The sequence below is a fragment of the Onychostruthus taczanowskii genome, unplaced genomic scaffold, assembly GCF_017590055.1.
Source record: "Onychostruthus taczanowskii isolate IOZ18803 unplaced genomic scaffold, ASM1759005v1 scaffold10, whole genome shotgun sequence".
Taxonomy (NCBI): Eukaryota; Metazoa; Chordata; class Aves; order Passeriformes; family Passeridae; genus Onychostruthus; species Onychostruthus taczanowskii.
The window spans coordinates 3,814,427-3,833,810 of record NW_024496526.1 but is presented as its reverse complement, the minus strand read 5'-3'; the positions used below and the strand labels follow the sequence as shown (position 1 = coordinate 3,833,810).

Here is a 19,384-nt window from a genome sequence, read left to right as displayed (position 1 = left end):
ACCACATCAACAGCCAGGGAGTCACAGCTCCTGCTGAAGATCTCATTTGTCACGTAGTTTGAACTGGGCAGAAGAGGAGGGAGGAGGAGGAGAGGAGAGTGAACACACACTCTCAGCTAGTACTGCTCAGAGCTCATTTCCTCTGCTCTGCTGAGCTGGGAGCAGCAGCAGCAGCAGGAACGGCTGGGATTTCAAAAGCAAAAATGCACTATACAATCAAGTTTTACACTGCAGGGTGGCAGGGGCAGAGGGTTGGCAGCATCACATATGAGCTTTTCTACAGGAATGGAGACAGAGCTCACGTGCTCCAGAACATCCCCTCTCCTCCATGAGCACGGGTGGGCTGCCTGGCAGCACGGGCAGACGTGCTGCACACAGCCCAAGTGGAGCCAGCTCTGGATAGCTGCTGAGTGCTGGGCAAGACAACCCACGTACAGACATGTTAACTCACTGCATCTGTAATGCTTCCCACTGGCTTTTGAGTTTGTGGGAAAGCCAGCATGCCTGGCACCCAGGACTGCCAGCTGTGCTGGGAGAAACATGAGACAAGGGGATGCCCCAAGTCACGACTGAAATGTTCCTGGGAATGGGATGTTTGCTTCTTCTTTTGCTGGAAAAAAAAAATCAAAGCTCCCGGCTTAGGGCATTATGCTTAATGGTGACATCAGTGGAGATGCAAATAAATTTATTTTTCCTTCAGACAAGGTGGAAAAGAGAAACAGAGGCCAAATCCTTAGAAAAGTTAACAAGAACAAACAAACAAACAAACAAAAGGACCTAAAATCTGATCTGTCTGCTCAGTTCCCCTTCAGTTCAAGGCTGGCATGGTTTGTTCTCTGCTATGTGGGAAGATTTACCTCCTGTTAACAGATGAGCTAATCAGTTCCCCTCAGCTCTTGAAGCTTTATCAAAGCCAGTTAATCACGATACTGATGTCTGCCCAGCTCAGAGCTCTCCACTTCTGTCCCCTGCCAACAAGGCAACACATGTGCACACCACACATGCATAGTGAAATTTTTTTTCCACTTTCAATTCCACCAGCAAGAGGTTATCGCCTACCGTGCCAACATATGGGTGCTGCCCATCTCTCTTTAACCCCCTTTGCCACAGTAGTTCCTGGGGAAATGTGGTAGCTCCACCAGCATCACGTGAAGGAGCAGGATGCTCTCTACAGGCCAAGCTCACATCTCATTGCTGGCACAGTGGGAGGAATTGGTCTTGGCAGGCCCAAGTCCTGTGCTGGAAGGCTGCTAAGGCTGAGAGCTATTTGAACCTGGATACCAGGGTGTGCAGTCCAGAATTCTGTCCCTACCACTGGGTCTGTTTTACTTCTGCACCCAAATTCCACCAGTTGCTGCTCTGTCCTGCTTCTCCTGAGGGTCAGAATGGGGGCTGTTCTTCCCTCTGGAATGGCTCTATCCACACATACACATATCCGCCAAGTCAAGAGGACTGCCTTTTCCCACTGAGTTTGTGAGGGCTTCTTCTAACTTCATAACAGTGATGTCAGGATCCAGACATGAAAAGCTCTCTGGTTCCCTTTTTGCTTCCTGTCAGGGTCACTTGAACTGACAAGTTATCTTGTGGCCTGGGCTGGGGTGGACACTGCTCAGGGGCACATTCCGAGGTGGCTGGTGCTCACCAGAGTGCTTCAGGAGCTGCTGCAGGTATTGGCAGCTATGTCCCTCCACCCTGCAGACCTGCGCTGGTCCCAGGGAGACTCTGCTGGGGCCAGGCTGCCAGCAGCTGCTGTGCTTTCCAGGCTTGTGCAGTGTGAGTGAGGCAGCTGCATCCTCAAAGAGCTGCTCTGCACCAGCAACCTGACAAGGACCCCAGCCTGACCCATGACCTGGTTTGGACTTGCAGCTCCAAGGTGGCCCAAAGAAGGGGAAGCCATTCCTGCCTGGCAGAGAGACTGAGCTGGAGAGCCAAGGAGCTGCGTGTGGAGAGACCCTGCCATGCCTGGTGTGGGGCAGTCCCTAAATTAGCTATTCCAGGAGGAGAGGAGCTCCTCTAAAGCCTTACACTCTCCAGCCTCCCCCAGATCTCCCCACCCACTTCTTGCTCTGAAGACATCTGCTTCTCTCTGGCATTCTTGCAGGTCCCTCTCCCACCCCAGCCAAGGAAACACTCTGGGGCCGCTCAGGTGAGCTGAGAGAATAGTGAAAAATGGGCCATAAAAGCAAGGAGGAGGAAAAGCTGTGGGCACTCAATCCAAGCCAAACTGTGTGGGCTGGCTCTCCACGCCATCCCCCACTCCTCTCCAGAGGCGAGTGAGCGGGCGGCCGTGGCCGCGGTGTGAGAGACGATCACCCACCTATACAGACAATGTCCATGAAGCCGTACATTCCATAGCAGATCTGGAAGAGCAGGTCCTGGCGCTGCCACTTGGCTGAAGGACTGAAGGTCGACCAGATGAGCCACGAGATACTGGCGATGAGGAAGAGGGAACCCAGGATGGCCGCTGCTATCTGAACCTTCTCAATGACTGTCAGAGAGATGGCCTGCCACTGTACAGGGAGGGGACAAGAGGGAGGGAGGAAGGACAAAAGAGTAGAGATTAGTTACTTGGAGCACATCACTGTTTTACACCATTGTGGTGGCTTTGGAGATCTCAAAGAGCACCTATGGGCATAAGTGCTTTTACACCATCCACATCTGGGATGGAGTGTGGCCGTTGTTCCACAGTGCATGGCCTTGGGTTTCTTGACAGCACTGCCAAAGAGGCAGTGGAAAGGAGTCCTGCATCTCACTAGGAAAGCACAGTAACCTGAGTGAGGCAGGATGGATGAAGGCAAGACACCAAAAATAACATGCTCATGATGGTAGATCTGCGTTGGTCATCACAAACCATAAAATTCAGTTACTCCCTCAAATAGAGACCAGGCAACATCCTCACCCAGGGCTTTCCAGTACCAAAAGAGTAAGTATCTCAAAGAACCAAGCTTTCTTTGGAAGGCCTCATATGAGCTGGCTCTGTGCCACTTTGTGAGATTTGATATGATCACAGCCCTAGGTAGAATCTCACAGTGGCAAAGCACATCCCACAGAATGTGCTACAAAGAACACAAGTTGTTGTGGTCAGGACACCCTGCCTTTAGATGATGACATATTCAGGCTGTGTTCCAAGGTAAACGTCAATGCTTCTTCCTCAGAAAAAGAAAAAAATAGAAATAACTCCTCCAAATCCATTCACTTTGTCAAATAGCTTTGTATAAGCTATGTTATAAATATCCTAAACCCAGACTCCTCTCTGTCATCCAGCATAAAACCTCCCCACTCAGATTTACACTGCTGAGAAAACTGTCCTATAAAACCAAGAGCAGAAATTGGAGTCTTTAACAAGACTTGGGGACATGGTCCATAGCATCTACTGCAAATCAAAAATCAAATGTGTAAACAGGCTGAGGAGAGGCAGTCTCTCCTGGCACTGAAGTATATAGGCCACCTCTAGCTGTAAGATACATGCCCTTGAAATCACAGTGGGACTGGCAGGAGGATAAACAAAGATGGACTTCAACCTCCAGCAGGTACAGAGGATTCAGAGGAGTTGAAAATCTTTAGCCTAGATTCAGTCTGAATTCAGTGTCCCTGTGAAGTGACAGTCTTGTGAGATCTCAGTGCCCTGCATGTTGGTCAAACACATCCTAGGACAGCAGGATCACCCAGCAAGCCTTGTCCCATCCTTCTGCAGTGCAAGAAGGGAGTTCAAGTACTGGATACCTCTTTAATGCTCAGACCAACCAGGAGTTAGCCATGTTTTTTGCAAGGACTTTTGAACTGAAGGGCAAGAAGAACAAGAAGTGACTTGTGCTGGTACAGGCATGCATGGCACTGCTACCAGTCCAATGATCAAACTCCTGAACCAAATGCACTTCCCTGAAAGGGGCTGCATTTGGAGAGGAACAAATGAGAGCTTCAGCCAGAGGCTGAGGTCTGCGGGTGCCAGCTGAAGGAGATTCCTCTGCCTCTGCCAGCCTTGCTCCCTGGCTTACATCCTGCAAGGGCAGACAGCCCTCACATTGTCTACCGTGGATGTGTCGCACCAGTGAGGTGGGCGGTACCAGCTTATTTGCTAGATGGCCACAGAAATGACCACTGAGCTGCTGAACAGAGAGAGAGCTTGTTCCCCACTGAAGCAGGACTGGGCTCAGCTAAACCCAGTCTTTTCCCTGGGCTCAGCTACTCTAGTCCCCTTCCTGCCACCTGCCCCAGCAGCTGACCCAGCCAAAGGCAAACACAGCACTGGGGACACTCAGTAACCTTTTCAACAGCCCATTCCCACTCTGCCACAGCCTGACTTGCTCCATGCCTCCACCAAATCCGTCTGGCCCCTTTGTGCCACTGAGAAGGTCCCACAGTGAACAGCCTGGAAGTCCCAATGCTGCAGGGGTGCTGGAGTCCACAGGAGAGGTGCAATGGTGCAACTCCTCTCCTGACATCAAGCAGAGCAAAGGCCACCCAGCACCCATAACAAATCTGGCTTGTGAAGGTGGGATAAGCAGCTCTGCCATCCTCCTATCAGCTCTTCAGCTTTGCTCTCAACAGCATCAAAAGCCAATGAAAGACAAATTTGCAAGCAATGCCATTAGCCCAGAGCTCCAGGACTAAATTCATGTGGTGGGGAGGAAGATTGGCTATGTGCAGGGGTTTGCAGTTTCACCCCTGCAGCTTTCCCCAGACCTCATCTCCCCTTCCACTGCCTGTGGCTGACTGGGAGGGAATGAGAGCGCTGAGAGCACAGCCTGGAGCTGTGTGCGAAGGCTTTACCGCACGCCCCTCACACTGACCGCGTGCACCTGTGCCAGCCAAATCATTCTGCATCATTTCTCTCTCTTGAGGAGGTAATGGGCTGGCTCCTCACCATCTGCCTGGCATACTGCAAGGCCTCTGGTAGCAACAGGTCCTTCCAAGGTAGCAATTAGAGGCGAAGGGAAGAGAAGAAGGAACTGTTTTCTGCAACTTGAAGCCATGTAAAACCAACACCATGGCTTTGCAGAGAAAAGGAGGCTTAGGTGTAGCACTAAATACACTGTCAAAGGGGATGGGGCTCAGAGAACAGAAGAGTTACACCTGAGTGCAAAACCTCAAATCCTGCTCCCCTTGGCTGGGAACAGGGAGGCTGAAATACTGGTAGGGACAGTGCCTGACACTGCTCAGCTGGCAGTGGCTATTGGGAAGTTCACTGTAGTGATAATGAAGAGCCTGGAGTCTGCCAGCTGTGCCAGGGGGTAGAATGCTCTCCCCCTGCATCTGGCACTAAGTGACAGTGACACACACAGCAGCAGTCCTGACTCTGTTCAGAAGGTGGCACTGGGGTGTGATTTCCCTCTGGCAAGGAGGTAAATGGGTTAAAGCTGAACATTGTGGAAAACAGGCAGCATGCAGAAGAATTTAATATTTTCCAGAAAAAAAAAAGAAAAAAAAAAAAAAAAAAAAAAATAAATGTATTTTCTCTCTGGCAGCCCTGAGAACTGCAATTTACTGTCTCAGATCTAGCTTGAGCCACTAATAACTAGAGTAACTATTTTTCATCTTTTAATTCCATTTCGCTACACATCTTAGTGTATGAGATAGAAGATGTTAGCATGAGACAGATAGAGCCTCTTACCCCCATGAGTGCTCAGACAGAAAGGTCCAAGAGCTGCTCAGAGGTGGAATGTGCTGATGAATTTCAGCTGCAGGAGCTGGGCTTGATGTGTCCCTGCACAGGTAGCCTTAGGAGCTCACCTCAATCACAGCACTATGTCTTTCAGATTTCAAAACAGCTCTTAGAAAATCACCCTTTCTCCCCAAGCCCTCTCACCCCTCATTATGTCCAGCAGACCAGGGACTTGGCAGGTGACCCTATAATCCTTGGGTCACCAGTAGAGCTGCTCAGCAACTCTGGAGTCCCTCTATTGGCACATCTGAAACCCCCAAAGCTCTTTGTCTGAATGCCTGGCAGCAGGCACAGCCCTCTCCCTCCAAATCTCCAGCTCAAATGTTCAAGATCTAGCAAGATCACAGTGTCAAGCAATCCCACCTTGTGGGAAGAGACCTAAAGCTGAGCCCTTCTTCCCTCAGCTGATAATGACTCGAGCTCCTGGTAGCCACTGAGCTGCACTAAAGCGCTCCTTTAACAACGCAGCTCACCCAGGTTGTCAGTCAGGGACATGACCTTTAGGCAGGTAGAAAGCTCTGCTAGTGCTGAACAGGGTAGAACTAAGGACTTGATGGTACCAAAAAGCTATAAAGGCTCCTACAGGATAACAGGACCAGTTTTGTGAGCTCCAGACTCACAATGGCTTCAGAACGTGCCCAAGCAGTTGTCTGTGATGGTCTGCCACCCGCACTGGAAAAGTGCTCCAACCCTCCAAACCATTCTGGAGAAGCTGTCTGGAGCTGTCTGTCTGTCCTCTGCTACCACCCCCCTGGGCCAAGTGCTTTGGCACACCACCCATGTCTGCAGGTGCAAAACACAACTGTCTCTCAGACCAGTTTCCCCAAGTTATCCCATTTTGCCCAAATTGCAAAGCTCTGCAACTCAGATGCCTCAGAAAGGGCTTCTTAGGAGCTCAGGTCTGACATTTGTAATGACTTTAGTCAGGGTCCAAGCTGGTACTGCTGCCTTTGAGCATGTCACTTGTTCTCCTGCACTGTTTCATAACCTGCAAGTTGTACTTGACACAAACCTGTTTCCCTGTTTGCTTCAGTGCTCCTGCTTAGAGGTTTGTAAGTGAAAACCTGCTAATGCAACACAGATGAATAATGTCATTACTATAGCATTTAATGCCTGATCTGTATTTCCCTTTCTTTGGCACTTGCAGTCTACAAAGGTTCCCAAGCACCAGCACAAGCATATCCAAGGCAGACACTGCCTGCAGAAGATGTCTATGTCTTACTTCAGCAGCTTGAAAAGAAGTCTCATTTGCTGGAAGAGCCTTCCTGCACTCCCCTGAGAGCTCCTCCATGCCTGCCTCAGGCAGTTCAGTTTATTTTTATTGCTGTATCTGACACGTCCCCTTAATACACATCATTAACATCCTGAGCTGTGCTAGTCAGCAATTTAATTCTCAGACCCAGGGTTACAAGCAAGAGGAGGTTTTTCCTAGAAGGTTGGAGAGGATCATTTGCAGCTTAGGTGTGGTTCTCCTCTTGCTGCTGTCCCAAGACCCTGGCCATCCTCCTCAATTATCTTCTGCAGGATGGCTTTTTTTTATAAATTCACCAAGCAAAATTAAGCCATTGCTTAATTTTGTGGAATAGCTTCCCTGCTGTACACTTTCAGATGCTGTGGCTTATTCAGATACTAGAAAAGCAGCAAGGAGGAGGGAGGGCCCAGTAGGGCCATGTAATGGAAACATGCAATGATGAAAACCCCCCTCCTCCATGTGCCACAGCATCTGGTAAGACTCAGGCTACAGCACCAGCATCCTGGAAAATTCCTGTTATAACACACAGGCCCTGAAGTCTCTCTTGCAGTGACTGTACCCATTGCTTGCAGGCTGCAGCTGAAGCTCAGCAGGGACCAGCAAAGCTCATGCTCAACACAACTGATTCAGCAGGCTGGGACAACCAGGAGACATCAGTAAACTTGACTCAAGCTTTTTAGCTCAGCATCTCAGGCTGAAGTTCAAACACCCTGTGAGATCAGCTGTTCTTGCAGTTGTGAGTGTCCTGATGAAGAGGCCATGTAAGAGCACTCATCAGCTCCTAACAGATCATCACCATGGACAAAATGGAGCCAGAGGGGAACAGAGACCAGACTCCAACCCCAGCACTGGATAACTGGGGATCTTTGGAGCTGAAATAGCCTGCAATGCAGGAAGAGCAGGAGATAACAACTGTAAATCAGAGCTGAACTCATCAAGACTGCAGACGGTTGTTAGGAAGGTTGGTTCAAACAGATTTTCTCTTTGCTAAAATCAGAGCATCAGAGTGGATGTGGTTCAGGACTGACTGCAAAGGAAGTGTACAGATTAAATATACTTCAGAGGCCCATCAAGGCAGATACCCACTCCACAATGTATCAGCACCAGGATGCAGGCAGTATGGTAACGTGCTTCCAAACCCCTGTGCCTTCAGGGCCTTTTAAAAGTCATGGGCTTTACACAAGTATTACAATGGAGGGAAGCATTTAAAGCCTCCAAGCCCGTGACTCCTGTCTTGGTGACTGGCAACCTGGAAGACAGGAAAATGGATTGGTGGATGGATGGATGGATGGATGGATGGATGGATGGATGGATGGACAAAAGCTCTAGATTTCCTGGTTGTTCACAGCTAATGGAGTATTTTTGCTCATTTTTGCTGGCCAACTGCTGCTTGGCAGGACACCTGCTATGTTGTCCAACAACTTTAATCCCCCAGTCTCAGCAGGTTATCAGTATTGCTGCTTTAAGACCTTTGCTCTTAAAAGCCTGCAATCCAGGGAGGAGGGAGTGGGGTGGGTTAATTTATAGAGATTAATTCTGCCAAAACAGAAGACTAAAGGTCTGTCTCTGGTATGAAACATCATAATAGCCTGGAGGCTGGAAGGAGACTGTGTTAATTATGCATGAACCCGACTGTAACTTCTCTGCCCACACCATGAGTCTCCAGACACATCTGGCCCATGCTGTGCTTCTAAGCACTCTGAAAAATGTGCAGCAGATGTCAAAATGGGCAGAGAAACATGCAGGTCCCAGGGAACATGTGGGTGTTGGATGTGCTGCTCTGCTCAGACCAATTGGACATGCTTCAGGGAGCCCAGGGTCTGCCAGCTGCCTGGATTTGGCTTCCCAGCAGTCTATCAGATACAGGACTCAGGAGAGAGGTAGGCCATGTTGCTGGTTAGAATCTAGCCAGGCTCAGAGCACCACCCAAATAGGTTATATTGGACAAGGACATGAGGCTTGTGTGGTCCTTGCCTGTATTATGGTTGGTCTGGAAAAAACAGATGACCATGACTTCCTACAGCATTTGCCCTCTGAAAACTGTATGAGAAATTCAGAGATTTCCTGTAAGAATAAAGCTGGGCCCAAGTTCCAGCAGACCCTGAGAAGAAAGTTAAGGGACTTTGAGATACACTTGTATGTCCAGCTGGCACATGTTATCCATATGTGGGGCGCAGGCCAAGCAGAAATGATGCTCCTCCCACCTGCACATGTGTGACTTGTTATGGGGGGGCCCAAGCCCTTAGTACTGGTAGGAAGCCCTGGCCTGGTGCATCAGCCACTTCCCACAGGATTTTGCATATTAATGCCAGGGTAGCATCTGCTTCCCAGCAGTGCCTTTGTGCTGGCACCAGACAGGGCACCCAGGCACACAGCTGTAGCTCTACACATTGCATTTATTCCAGGCCAAGTGGCTTTTCACTCCAGTTGCTTCTTCCCATCCTCCAAATTTCCCAGTGCTTCTGTGAGAAGTGCTGTGAAGTCTAAGCCAGCAATCTGAAGGCTGCAAGCCCCAGATCTGCACAGTCCTCTGGGACCCTTGCTCCTGGAGCTGAGCCCTCTAACTCAGTTGTTTCTGCCACTCAGTTTTTTGTGTTCATGGCAAAGGCCATCAGATCAGGCCACATTCTGACAGGGGAGCCCAGAGAGAGAGATGTTTTGCACAGGCTCTGAAATTTTTGTGTGTGAGGTGGAAGCTTGTCCATGAGCAGCTCCAAAAAATTTTAGCTGAATGAGGAACAGGAAGAAAGTCATTGACTCATTGCCCTGAGCCACCTGAAAGTGCATTTGGAAGTCACTCATTAAAGACGGTTCTGGGGACACAAAGGCTCACAAATTTGTACTCACAAACCTTCAGTGCTGCTCAGCATCACATCCCCAGTCTGAGACACAGGAAGCATTAGGGCACTCATGGAGCAGCTTTCCAGAAATAAACAAAAGCTGCTTTGTCCACATCTCCCCTCCTGTGTTTCAATCTGCTCTGAGTTGCTAGCGCCAAAAAATTAAAACACTCTGGGTCTGATGTTTGGGATGAAACTACTGATGTGTCCAGCCCATGGCTCATGGAAAATTGAATCAGAAGCTGTAGGGACTCTCAGAGAAGAGGCAGGTTTTTCCTTCCCCTCAGCAAAGTTTCCCCATGATGTCCCCCTATTTCACTACTTCATTTAAGTCTGGAGTCCTAATGGGCTGTCCCTTTTTCCTCAATGTGGTAAGTGACCTCAGGCCTAGAAAAAAACCACACAGAGATCACAGTTTGAAAGAGAGCAGGAGTTTGCATTTCCCCACTCCCCTCTACAACTGAGCACCATCACCAGCACTGTCCTTGCCTCCTGGTAGAGAGTGACCTGCAGAGTGCCAGGCACTGGACAGACTGAAAGCCCTACAGAAATGACCATGGTCTCTAAACCACTGTAATGCCTCTCCAGTCCAGATGATGATGATTAAGCAGAAGTGCCTGGCTGTAATGTGCTTCCTTATGGCTGAGGCACTAACAATGCTCAGCAAAGGCATGGAGCAATTAATGCATCTTCAGGCATTGCCTCCGCAATAAATCAATAGCTTTTAAGGATAATTTATCCCATTTTTAATAGTCACACAGCTTTCCCCATTCTGAATCCGGATTTTAAATCACCAGTCTGTACTGTGACTTATTCACTACAGTGCTTTTCAGGTAAGAAAGAACATGGGTCCTTGGATGACTTTCACAGACCCATCAAATGTGCTTTACCTGTTGTGTGCATGTCTGCAAAAGTCCATCAAGAATCAGGCTTGAAGAGACCAGAGTATCAGAGTCAACACCTCCTATGCCATGCCATGATTGTGTGAGAGCAGTAAAGTGAAAAAGGGGGTGAGATCAGAGAGGAGAGCTCTAAGAACCCTCCATCTGCCTCCACCATCCCTCATGCCAACACAGCAGAGTCTCAGCAGGAGGAGATCAGGATTAATGGCACAACTATAAACACGTGGTGTCTCGACTGCTCAGTCACAGACTGTGTGCTCTGTTGCAGTAAATCCCACAGTGGTGCAGTCCTTGCCTGGCCCTGGAGACAGGCACACCTGGGGTCTCCAGTGAATGAACGCATTTGAATGGCTGTGAGGTGTTATAACACTATTGTGGAATTTTCAACAGAAGGCAAGTGAATATAGGAATTGCCAAGGACAGAAAGAGCAGACTCCTGAGGGATGCTCCCAGAACCACTGAGCAGAACATGGGGCCTCTTTGGACCAGCCCCTGGCAATCCTTTCTAAGTGTCTCAGACATATGAATCCCTGTGCACAGGGAAGGAAGACTCACACTGGTAAAATCCGCTTGCTCCCAGAAACAAAAATTGAAACAAGAATAAATAGACTTTGAAATGTCTCTAGTACCTTTACCTGCAGAGGGTTCTTTGTGCTTATGGCAATGACGTGATACTTGTAGTAACACAGCTCACAGCTCCAGCAGCCTCTCTCGCTAATCCATTTGATCAGACATGGCTGGTGCGTGCACTTCACAGATCCATCGCATCGACACGGGCTCAGCAACTCCCCCTGAAACAGACAGACAGCATCAGCGAGGCTCCCCTCCTTCCACAGCACAGCACACCACACGTGGCACGGCGTGGCAGAAGCTTCCTTATCCACCACTTGAACTTTCTTCCTTTTTTAGCTGGTTTGGTTCAGGCAATCATGCTGCTTCCATCCCTTTTCCCTCTAATAATGCTTGGCTGATGTGAACCGAGACTGTCAGGGATGTAACGGTTTCAAATACTGGGGTCTTACATGCCTTGTCACCACGGAAGGAAAAGCTGGATGAGCACAACTCTTACCACTCCAGAGGACCCACACTGACCCCAACCAGTGGACACACCTCTGTTGGCAACCAGATGCCACCGGTTCATTGCTCAGGTTTTTGTCTCTCTGCTACCTATTTTAGAAAGTGAAGTTGGTGGTGGTGGTAAGTTGTGAGACAGCCTCTGCTGCAGACTGATGTCCTGCTCAGACCCAGGTAGCTTCCTCAAGCCCAGACATGCAAAACGTCCTCAAATCTCTCTCCCACACTGTCCACCACCCCAGACAGTCATACTGGTGAACTACAGGGCTGGCTATTTGCACCCTAGAAGCAAGCAAGATGGAGAATAATTTGTGTTTTGGCTTGTGACCCAGAAGTTATGAGTGGTGGCTGAAACACTGAACCTCCTGGCTCATTCCCTTGTTTCTGGTGCAGCTTTTAACAGGGTATCCACAAAAACCCCATATTATTCTGATCTATCTGTTATCATCCTGTTCACCATGAGACTAAATTTCTCTGTGCACACAAGCTCACGAGCCCTTTACAGTTGCTTGCAATCGTTTATTTAGGTTAGGAGAGAGCCATTACATTTTACTCCTCACTGTTTAGTGTTTAAAAGCCATAGTATAGATTCCAGTAGTCTCTTTAGCTGTGCTCCAAGATTAAAAAGCTTTTAAAGGCAGAATAAGAATATCTATGGAACAGGGAAGGTTGGATAATTCTTTCAGCACTGGGGAGAAGATATATGCTCTTACAGCCCAGATCAGCCTCATCACTAGCCTGACAGAGAACCAGGATAACAGACCCTGGCACTGGACACTGCTGGGTATGGTAAAAGACATCCATTCCAGCTGCCTTGGGTTATGAACCAGACCCTGCTCTTGCTAACCCTGGTGGGAAACTGTCTCACCTTTCTAGGTCACTACATCAGGACCTGAGGAACTGAGGACCACACTGGGCAAGAGGGATACTTCTTTTTTACAAAACCTAATGCAAACATGTTAATAGTTTCATTTGTTTCAGCTAGGTCACCTAAAAATGTCATCTTTCATGAAATTTTAGCAAAATTGTAAATAACTGTTTATATTACAAACCCAGACTTGGCTCTACTTGTTACTGGTCTTCATTACGTATCAGAGGGTATACAAAGGGAGAGGGGGAGCAAGGAGGGTTGTAGGCTCCATGAACCTTTTCCACCTGGCAAGGGGTGACCTGACAAACCAGAAGAAAGGAAGTAGGGAAGGATTAGATGGGAGAAAGGTGCACATGGGAATGAGCACTGACATTTGGCAGTCAAACTCCCATGTGAGGTCCAACTTGAGGGGGCTCAGGTTTGGCTGTGCATGTTTGTGCCCTTGGCTGAGACTGGGGTGGGACATTGCCAGAGTGATTAGGAGCCCAGAAGAGCAGGTACTGCCAGACAGGATGCAAAAGGGGAGGGACCAGAACTTGGCACAACTCCTCTGCTTCCCTGCTCGCCAAACCTCTTCCACAGCAAGAGCCAGCCTGGTACAAGGACCACTGCACTGTGCCTCTGGTCTGCCCTTCTCATCTCAGTCCCTGGTGCCTTATTTTGTCAACAGCTTTGCTTCTCAGCACACAAGTGTGGCCCCAGCAGAAAGCAGGTCACGCAGAGTCCTCCCAGATCTGCAGCATCCTTGCCTTTCCACCTCACTGCACACCTGGGTCTCTTGCAGGGCTCAAAACAGTGAGTGCAGGACCTGGGCTTTGTCTAACGAGCAGCTGGAGGCATCAATAATGAGGGATCAGGAGTGGAGCAGAATGGAGCAGGAACTAAGAGCAACAACCTCCAGGCAAAGGCAGAGGGGAAAAACTGCAGCTACAGCCTGGATTCGCATTGGCTTCTGGGGCTCTGTAATAAATGAGTCTATGAAATCTGAGCTTCTCTCTTCAGAGCCAAGAGATGTTCACAGATGTCCTACAGCACCATGGGGACCCAGTCTCCCTCTCTAACTGTGATGCTAAAACACACAGTCCTGCCAGCTCCTACAACCTCAGGATTCAGCTGTGGAGATGAATCTGCCAGTAACTTGATTTTAGCAGATCTAGCAAAAACTCAATTTATCACATTTTCTCCAGCCGTCTGAAATATTACATCCTTGTATGTGGCACACAGCTATTTTTGCATACTGTGAAGCCCAATTCTATCCACAGCAGGCATTTGTAAAACACTGCCACATGCACACACGCACACATGCACTCCTGTACCAACAGAAAAACAAACACCAGGGGCATATTAAAGGAATAAATCCTTTGTACAGCAAAGGAGAAGGAGTCTCATTGCTGGCTGTACAGAGAGCTCAGGAACAGACCATTGGCTGTGATACACAGGAAGGTTTTGCTGTACAGAGTCCTCTGCTGCTAAAAGCTACAAGAACACAAAAGCAAACCCAAAGTGAGACAAAAAAATCACAACAATTAGAGATGGAAATTAAATCCCTAACACCCATTTTCTGCAGGTTTGTAGAAGATTGGTCTGCACAACATATTCTCTAGTGCTCAAACAGCAGCATTCCCACCAAATCCCTTTGGGAACTGTTCTCCAAAAACCCTTTGAAGGGTCTATTTCCCTAGTTCACAACATTTATTTTTGCAACTTCCCATTGTAGTGTTATATCCCATCACTGGGATGAGTCTAAGCAGCATTTTTCCTTTGTCAGTAACTAGTGGAGAAATGGTCCCCAACTGCAAGCTTCCTCCTCAGTTTGCTCACTACCGTCTTGTTCTTCTGAAACACTGAAGTGTGCTAGTGTGCTTTGGAATCAGGGCATCTGCCTTATGTTTTAGTTATTTACTGATTTATTTTCTGTTATCCAAGTCTAAATTAGAAAAAAACAGAGTTAACAAAAAGGGAAAGGTGCTCTGGCTCGGCCACAACCATTTCAAACATATGCATGAAATGCTCTTCCCTACTTCTGGAAAGAGTAATATACCAATTATATATATAATATTCTTCCCTATTTTCACTATGATGGGAGCTTGTCTCAAGGAGCAGCAAGGGCAAGGCCAGGTTGAACTGGCTTTACCCTGAGGAGGACAATACTGCTGCAGATACACCAGTAGTGCAGCTCTGCTCCAGCTCTGTCCTTTCTGTCTGAATTTCCAATCTGTACCTGCTGTAATACATCAAAGTAGTTAATGATTATCTGGCCCCTGCTATTTAAAGCCTCCTGGCAGGAGTGCTGAGAAAGGATGGGAAAAAAATAAATATTGCCAGTGCGTGCTTGTGGTGCTCGGTATATCCAGGGAGAAAATAACCACGTCAGGAGCAGCGTCACTCCTGTTGAGTGGTGGTGGCAGAGTCTTCCTGGCTTTTATCTGTCATTTATCAGCGCTGGGAGCCCATCCGCAGCTGCAGCTGCTCACACACCAGCAGGCAGATATGGGATGTGTTTCCCAGGCCTGTTCTTTTAACTGCAAATTAAGTACAGCAAATTTCCCAGCCAGTCTCCTTTAAACAGGGCAGGGCTGGGGATGATGGTGTCACTGGGCCAGGATGTGGTTGGTATCCTGGGCTGGCCCAGCTGTGCTGACCTATGTCTGGTGCCTGGGCTGCTTCTGAGCACCAGCTCAGCTGGAAAGAGCCGTGTTACCAACATCCTACTACTACAACCATTAAAGCAAATATTTTGAAAGCTGTACAGAAAACCAAGATAGCTGATGATGATCTTAAGACCTGCAGTTTTTCCTTTACCTGTGCATTTTTCCTGCTCAGATATGCAAAGCAGCACAAGCCTCAGTAAGAGGAGCAGTGCCTGGGCCAGAGCAGGTCAATGAGAAGACACTGGAGGAGCTATGCCATCACGAGGGCTGCCATCTCTCTTTGGGGGTGTACATGCTGCTGCTGCTGCTCACAGATCTGCATGCGTTCATCTGACTGCTAGCATTTATCTGAGTTTGTCTTGTTTGCAAAAGGAAGCCAGGGTCATTTAATTTCAGGTCTTCAGCTGCATCTCCTAAATATACTTAAATCTTCACATTGAGTTTAAATGCAATGGGAAGTTTTATTACGGCAAATAAATGCCAAATGATTTCTATATTAGGAACATAATTACAGACAAATTAAGTAAAATGGCAAAGAGAAGCCCATTGTTACACAGCTGGTAAACTTCATTAAACATGTACTAATGACCTCTCTGTCTTCACACACTTACAAGAGTTGCCCTTCTATCCTTTTGAACTAAACATGTTATTACCAGCATCTCAAATGCTTCCCCATGTGTGCAAGCCCTGTGCCAGCCAGCAACATGCAACAAGGGACATGGAATAGGTATCCATGTGTACGTGTGTGTATATGTATGTATTATAGTGCATGAAATTCTCCATCACTGGGGGAAATTGACACAGAGTGTGGACCCAGAGAGGAGTGGACCTAGGTCTCTTGTGGTGTCAGGACAGCATGGGACATGGTTATGTATGGGGCTCTGGTGAGAAGCCATTTCCCCAGGAACCTCAGCAGAGCTGGGTGCTGATCCCGATCTCCACCTTGGCAGAAATCTGCTGAGAGACTTTTCTTGACGCAGCTGGGGAAATGCCCCAACTGGTCACCTCCCTAAAATCTAGAGAGCCTATAGGAAAATCTATGCAAGTGATTAGAAAAAGAAATCATCCAGACTGCCATCTCTGTGACCAGAATTGGCTCATCCCACAGCTCCCCAGCAAGACCTGATATCCCTGTGCCATGCAGAGACAGCACTGCCCATGGCAGGCAAGACCTGTGTGCCCTGAGGTGCTATGAGTACCCCCATCCCAGCAGCCAGCTGGGCATGTCAGGCTGGGAGTTCTGAGATGGGTGTGGTGGGGGCTCAGCTCTGCTTTTTCATGGTTTTCTGCAATTTTCAATGGGTATTAGCTGTTCTGTGTGCCTCAGGCATCTCTGCCTGCTGGGTGTGAGCAGACAGGGATCTCAGCTTTAGTGCACCCAGCCAAACCCTCACACACCCCTCTGAGACCACCAGGAGTATTTTGGTGATGTCTGGAGTGTGGGCACTGGTTGGGAAAGGGATGTGTCTCACAAAGTCCTGAGCCAAAACCCCACATTTGTTCCACAGTGAGTCTTGCCTGAAAAGCCATCATTTCTGCAGAGCTCCCAATGCTCCAAAACAACAAAAATTGCCCTTCCATGCACAGAGGCTGCTGCTGTGACACCTGTGAGGAGCGCTGGGGCTGCCACACTGCTCAGGCTTTTTCTGCACCTCTCTGATGAAAACATGAGAGGTTGCAGCCACAGCTGAGAGGAGGGCAGGGTGGGACCTGCTTTGCGTCTTTCTTCTGCTGGAAAACTCATCCCACCACTATCACAAGAGGCATGACTTCCCAGCTGAGCAGCAGATGCCCACAGCCTCTGGTTTCACCATGGACCAGGGAAATTTTAAGCTTTCTCTGCTCTTTCCCATCTGCAGTGTTTTGTGCCTGTCACCACTGCTGAGACAATGACAGAGGTGTCAGCTCAGAATTTGGGAGTGGGATGGAGAAGTGGGAAGGGAGACTTTCCATTTTCTGAGCATTACCATTCCCCCTGGGGACTCTTCTGTCACTGCAGAACTGAGGGACCATCACCTCATCTGGCTGCTCATCAGGGTAGGAACAAAGCTTGCCCATGTGGATGGTCAACCCTGGTGGGAAACTGTCTCACCTGTTTTTTGGTTTTTTTTTTGGTTTTTTTTTGGGTTTTTTTTGTTGTTTTTTTTTTGTTGAAGCAGATGACTCAAGAGTCTCAGCTGTGCTGGAGGCAGACAGTGGTCAAATCCCTGTACCCATGCCCAAGAACAGTGCAGGGATGTGGGGGAGAGGCATCTGACAGGTCCCTTCTCAAGGCTGTTCAGCAGAGAACAGGAAAGTCCCAGGAGGGCCCTAAGCTGCACCATTGCACTGGCTGCCCTTTTTACCAAATTGCTCTGCTCCTACTCTGCCACGTCTGAGCAGGATGTTCCAAAGCAAGACTGTCACATCCCTGTCCATGTGCCCCAGGGGATCCCCACTGCCTATTAACAGGGATGGGTGCCACATCAGAGAGGCCTGAGGACAACCTCTGTGCTCCACCTTCCCACAGGGTAAGCAATGGTGCCACAGACTCAGCCAGGCAGGAGCAGGAATGGGTTTCCTCTGCACACAGATCATCTCTTAGCTCTGCCAAGCAGCAGGAAAGAGGACACCTTTTTTTTTCTTCCCTTAATTGCTAAAACCTTAAAGAGTTCTGCAGGGCAGGAAGGTGGGAGACAGAAATGAAGACAAGGAATAAAATCTCATGAAGAAAAGAAAGAAGAAGAAGGAAGAGGCTTGAGAAGTCCCGGGTGCAGAAAGCCCAGCGCATTAGAAAGGCGCATTAGAAAGGCGGCTCTGGCTCACTCAGCCAGGAGCCTTTGCTGCGGTGACTCATCCTGGGAGCAGTCTGGAGTGGTGGCTCTGCCCTCGCTCCTTCACTGATTTCCAGAGCAAGGTGATTGAACACAGCTCCGCTGAGCTTAATGTGATCTGTCAGGGAGCTGGGGCGCATTTGCCTTGGTAACAGAAGAGAAAACAGGCAAGTTGCAGAGTTTAATATAAAATATTTGGACATGACCCAATCCCTTTTCACTATAAAAAAGGAAAAAAGGAGTTAATCTCGGCTAGGGCTGTTTCAGTTTTTACCTGACAGCAACTTGGTCATGTGTTTGCCCACAGCCTGGTACTATCCAACAGCTCTGGGCACTTCTTTGCCGCCACTGGTAAAGACCAAAGGGAGTTGGTTTGGGAAGGGCTGGATGTCTCATGGCTTAACACCAATTTCCTTCAAAGGAGCAGAAAAAATGCATTTTTGTGAGAAACAGAGAATCACAGGGCATTTTATGTGTAATGAGCTATGGAGTACTTCAACACCTCGTTTCAGGCCAATGAAAGGTGAAGGGCAGAGAGCCATTCAGGTCCCACTTGGCCAGGGAAGGGAGACAGCATGGAAAGGGATGCTGGGGATTGGTTCTCACCTGAGTCAACCACTGCAGGGGAAGTGAGAGGGAACAAGAGTTCCCCAAGGGTCCCCTTAACTGAGAGGAAAGATGCTGAACTCCGTCTCTGTGTGCAGGTCTTGCCAAGACAGGCCCTTCTCAGAGGAGATTCCTCTGAACAGGAATCCTGACCCATCAGTTTTCCTCAGAGCAAATAAGCAAATGAGAGCAAACTAGAACAAGGCAGTCCTCAGAGCAAATCAGCTCCTCAGCAAAAACAGGGACCAACGAGCACTCCTGCCACGTTGTTGTTGCCACCAGCAAACCCATGACAAAGTAGCTGAAACTAATCCTGAAAAATTGTTCCACTAGAACAAAGTTGAACATTACCTGAAATATGGAATAAGGAACCAGGAATTAATTATTAATAGCTCAAGGGGCAGAGAGGTTACAGTATATGATATTTATTTGCTTTTCTCTCTACAGAAGGATTTTCACAAGAAAAATTACTTATGTCTTCTACAGCCCACTTCATCCTAATGTCATTGAACATGTTTTTGATTAGCTGATTTAAGTAATTCTTACTAAATGTTGCTTGGTTGCAAGGAATCAAAAGGCAAGTGTCTCAAATATCACCTGCTGTGCCTCATCAGGTGTGATAATAGCACCGATTAAGTGAAGAGCCTTCAGTACATGGAAATCACAGTGCTGCACATGTGAAATCAAGATACCTGAACACCCTTGAGCACTTG

General features: G+C 48.4%; 1 protein-coding gene across 1 annotated transcript in view; it reads right to left on the bottom strand.

Annotated features, from left to right (window-relative positions):
• Positions 1 to 19,384, bottom strand: part of MARCHF4 (membrane associated ring-CH-type finger 4) — a 93,447-nt gene that overhangs the window by 16,765 nt on the left and 57,298 nt on the right. Inside the window, 2 exon segments of the mRNA XM_041408696.1 lie at positions 2,318 to 2,510; positions 11,292 to 11,447. Coding sequence (XP_041264630.1) covers positions 2,318 to 2,510; positions 11,292 to 11,447 — 349 coding nt within the window.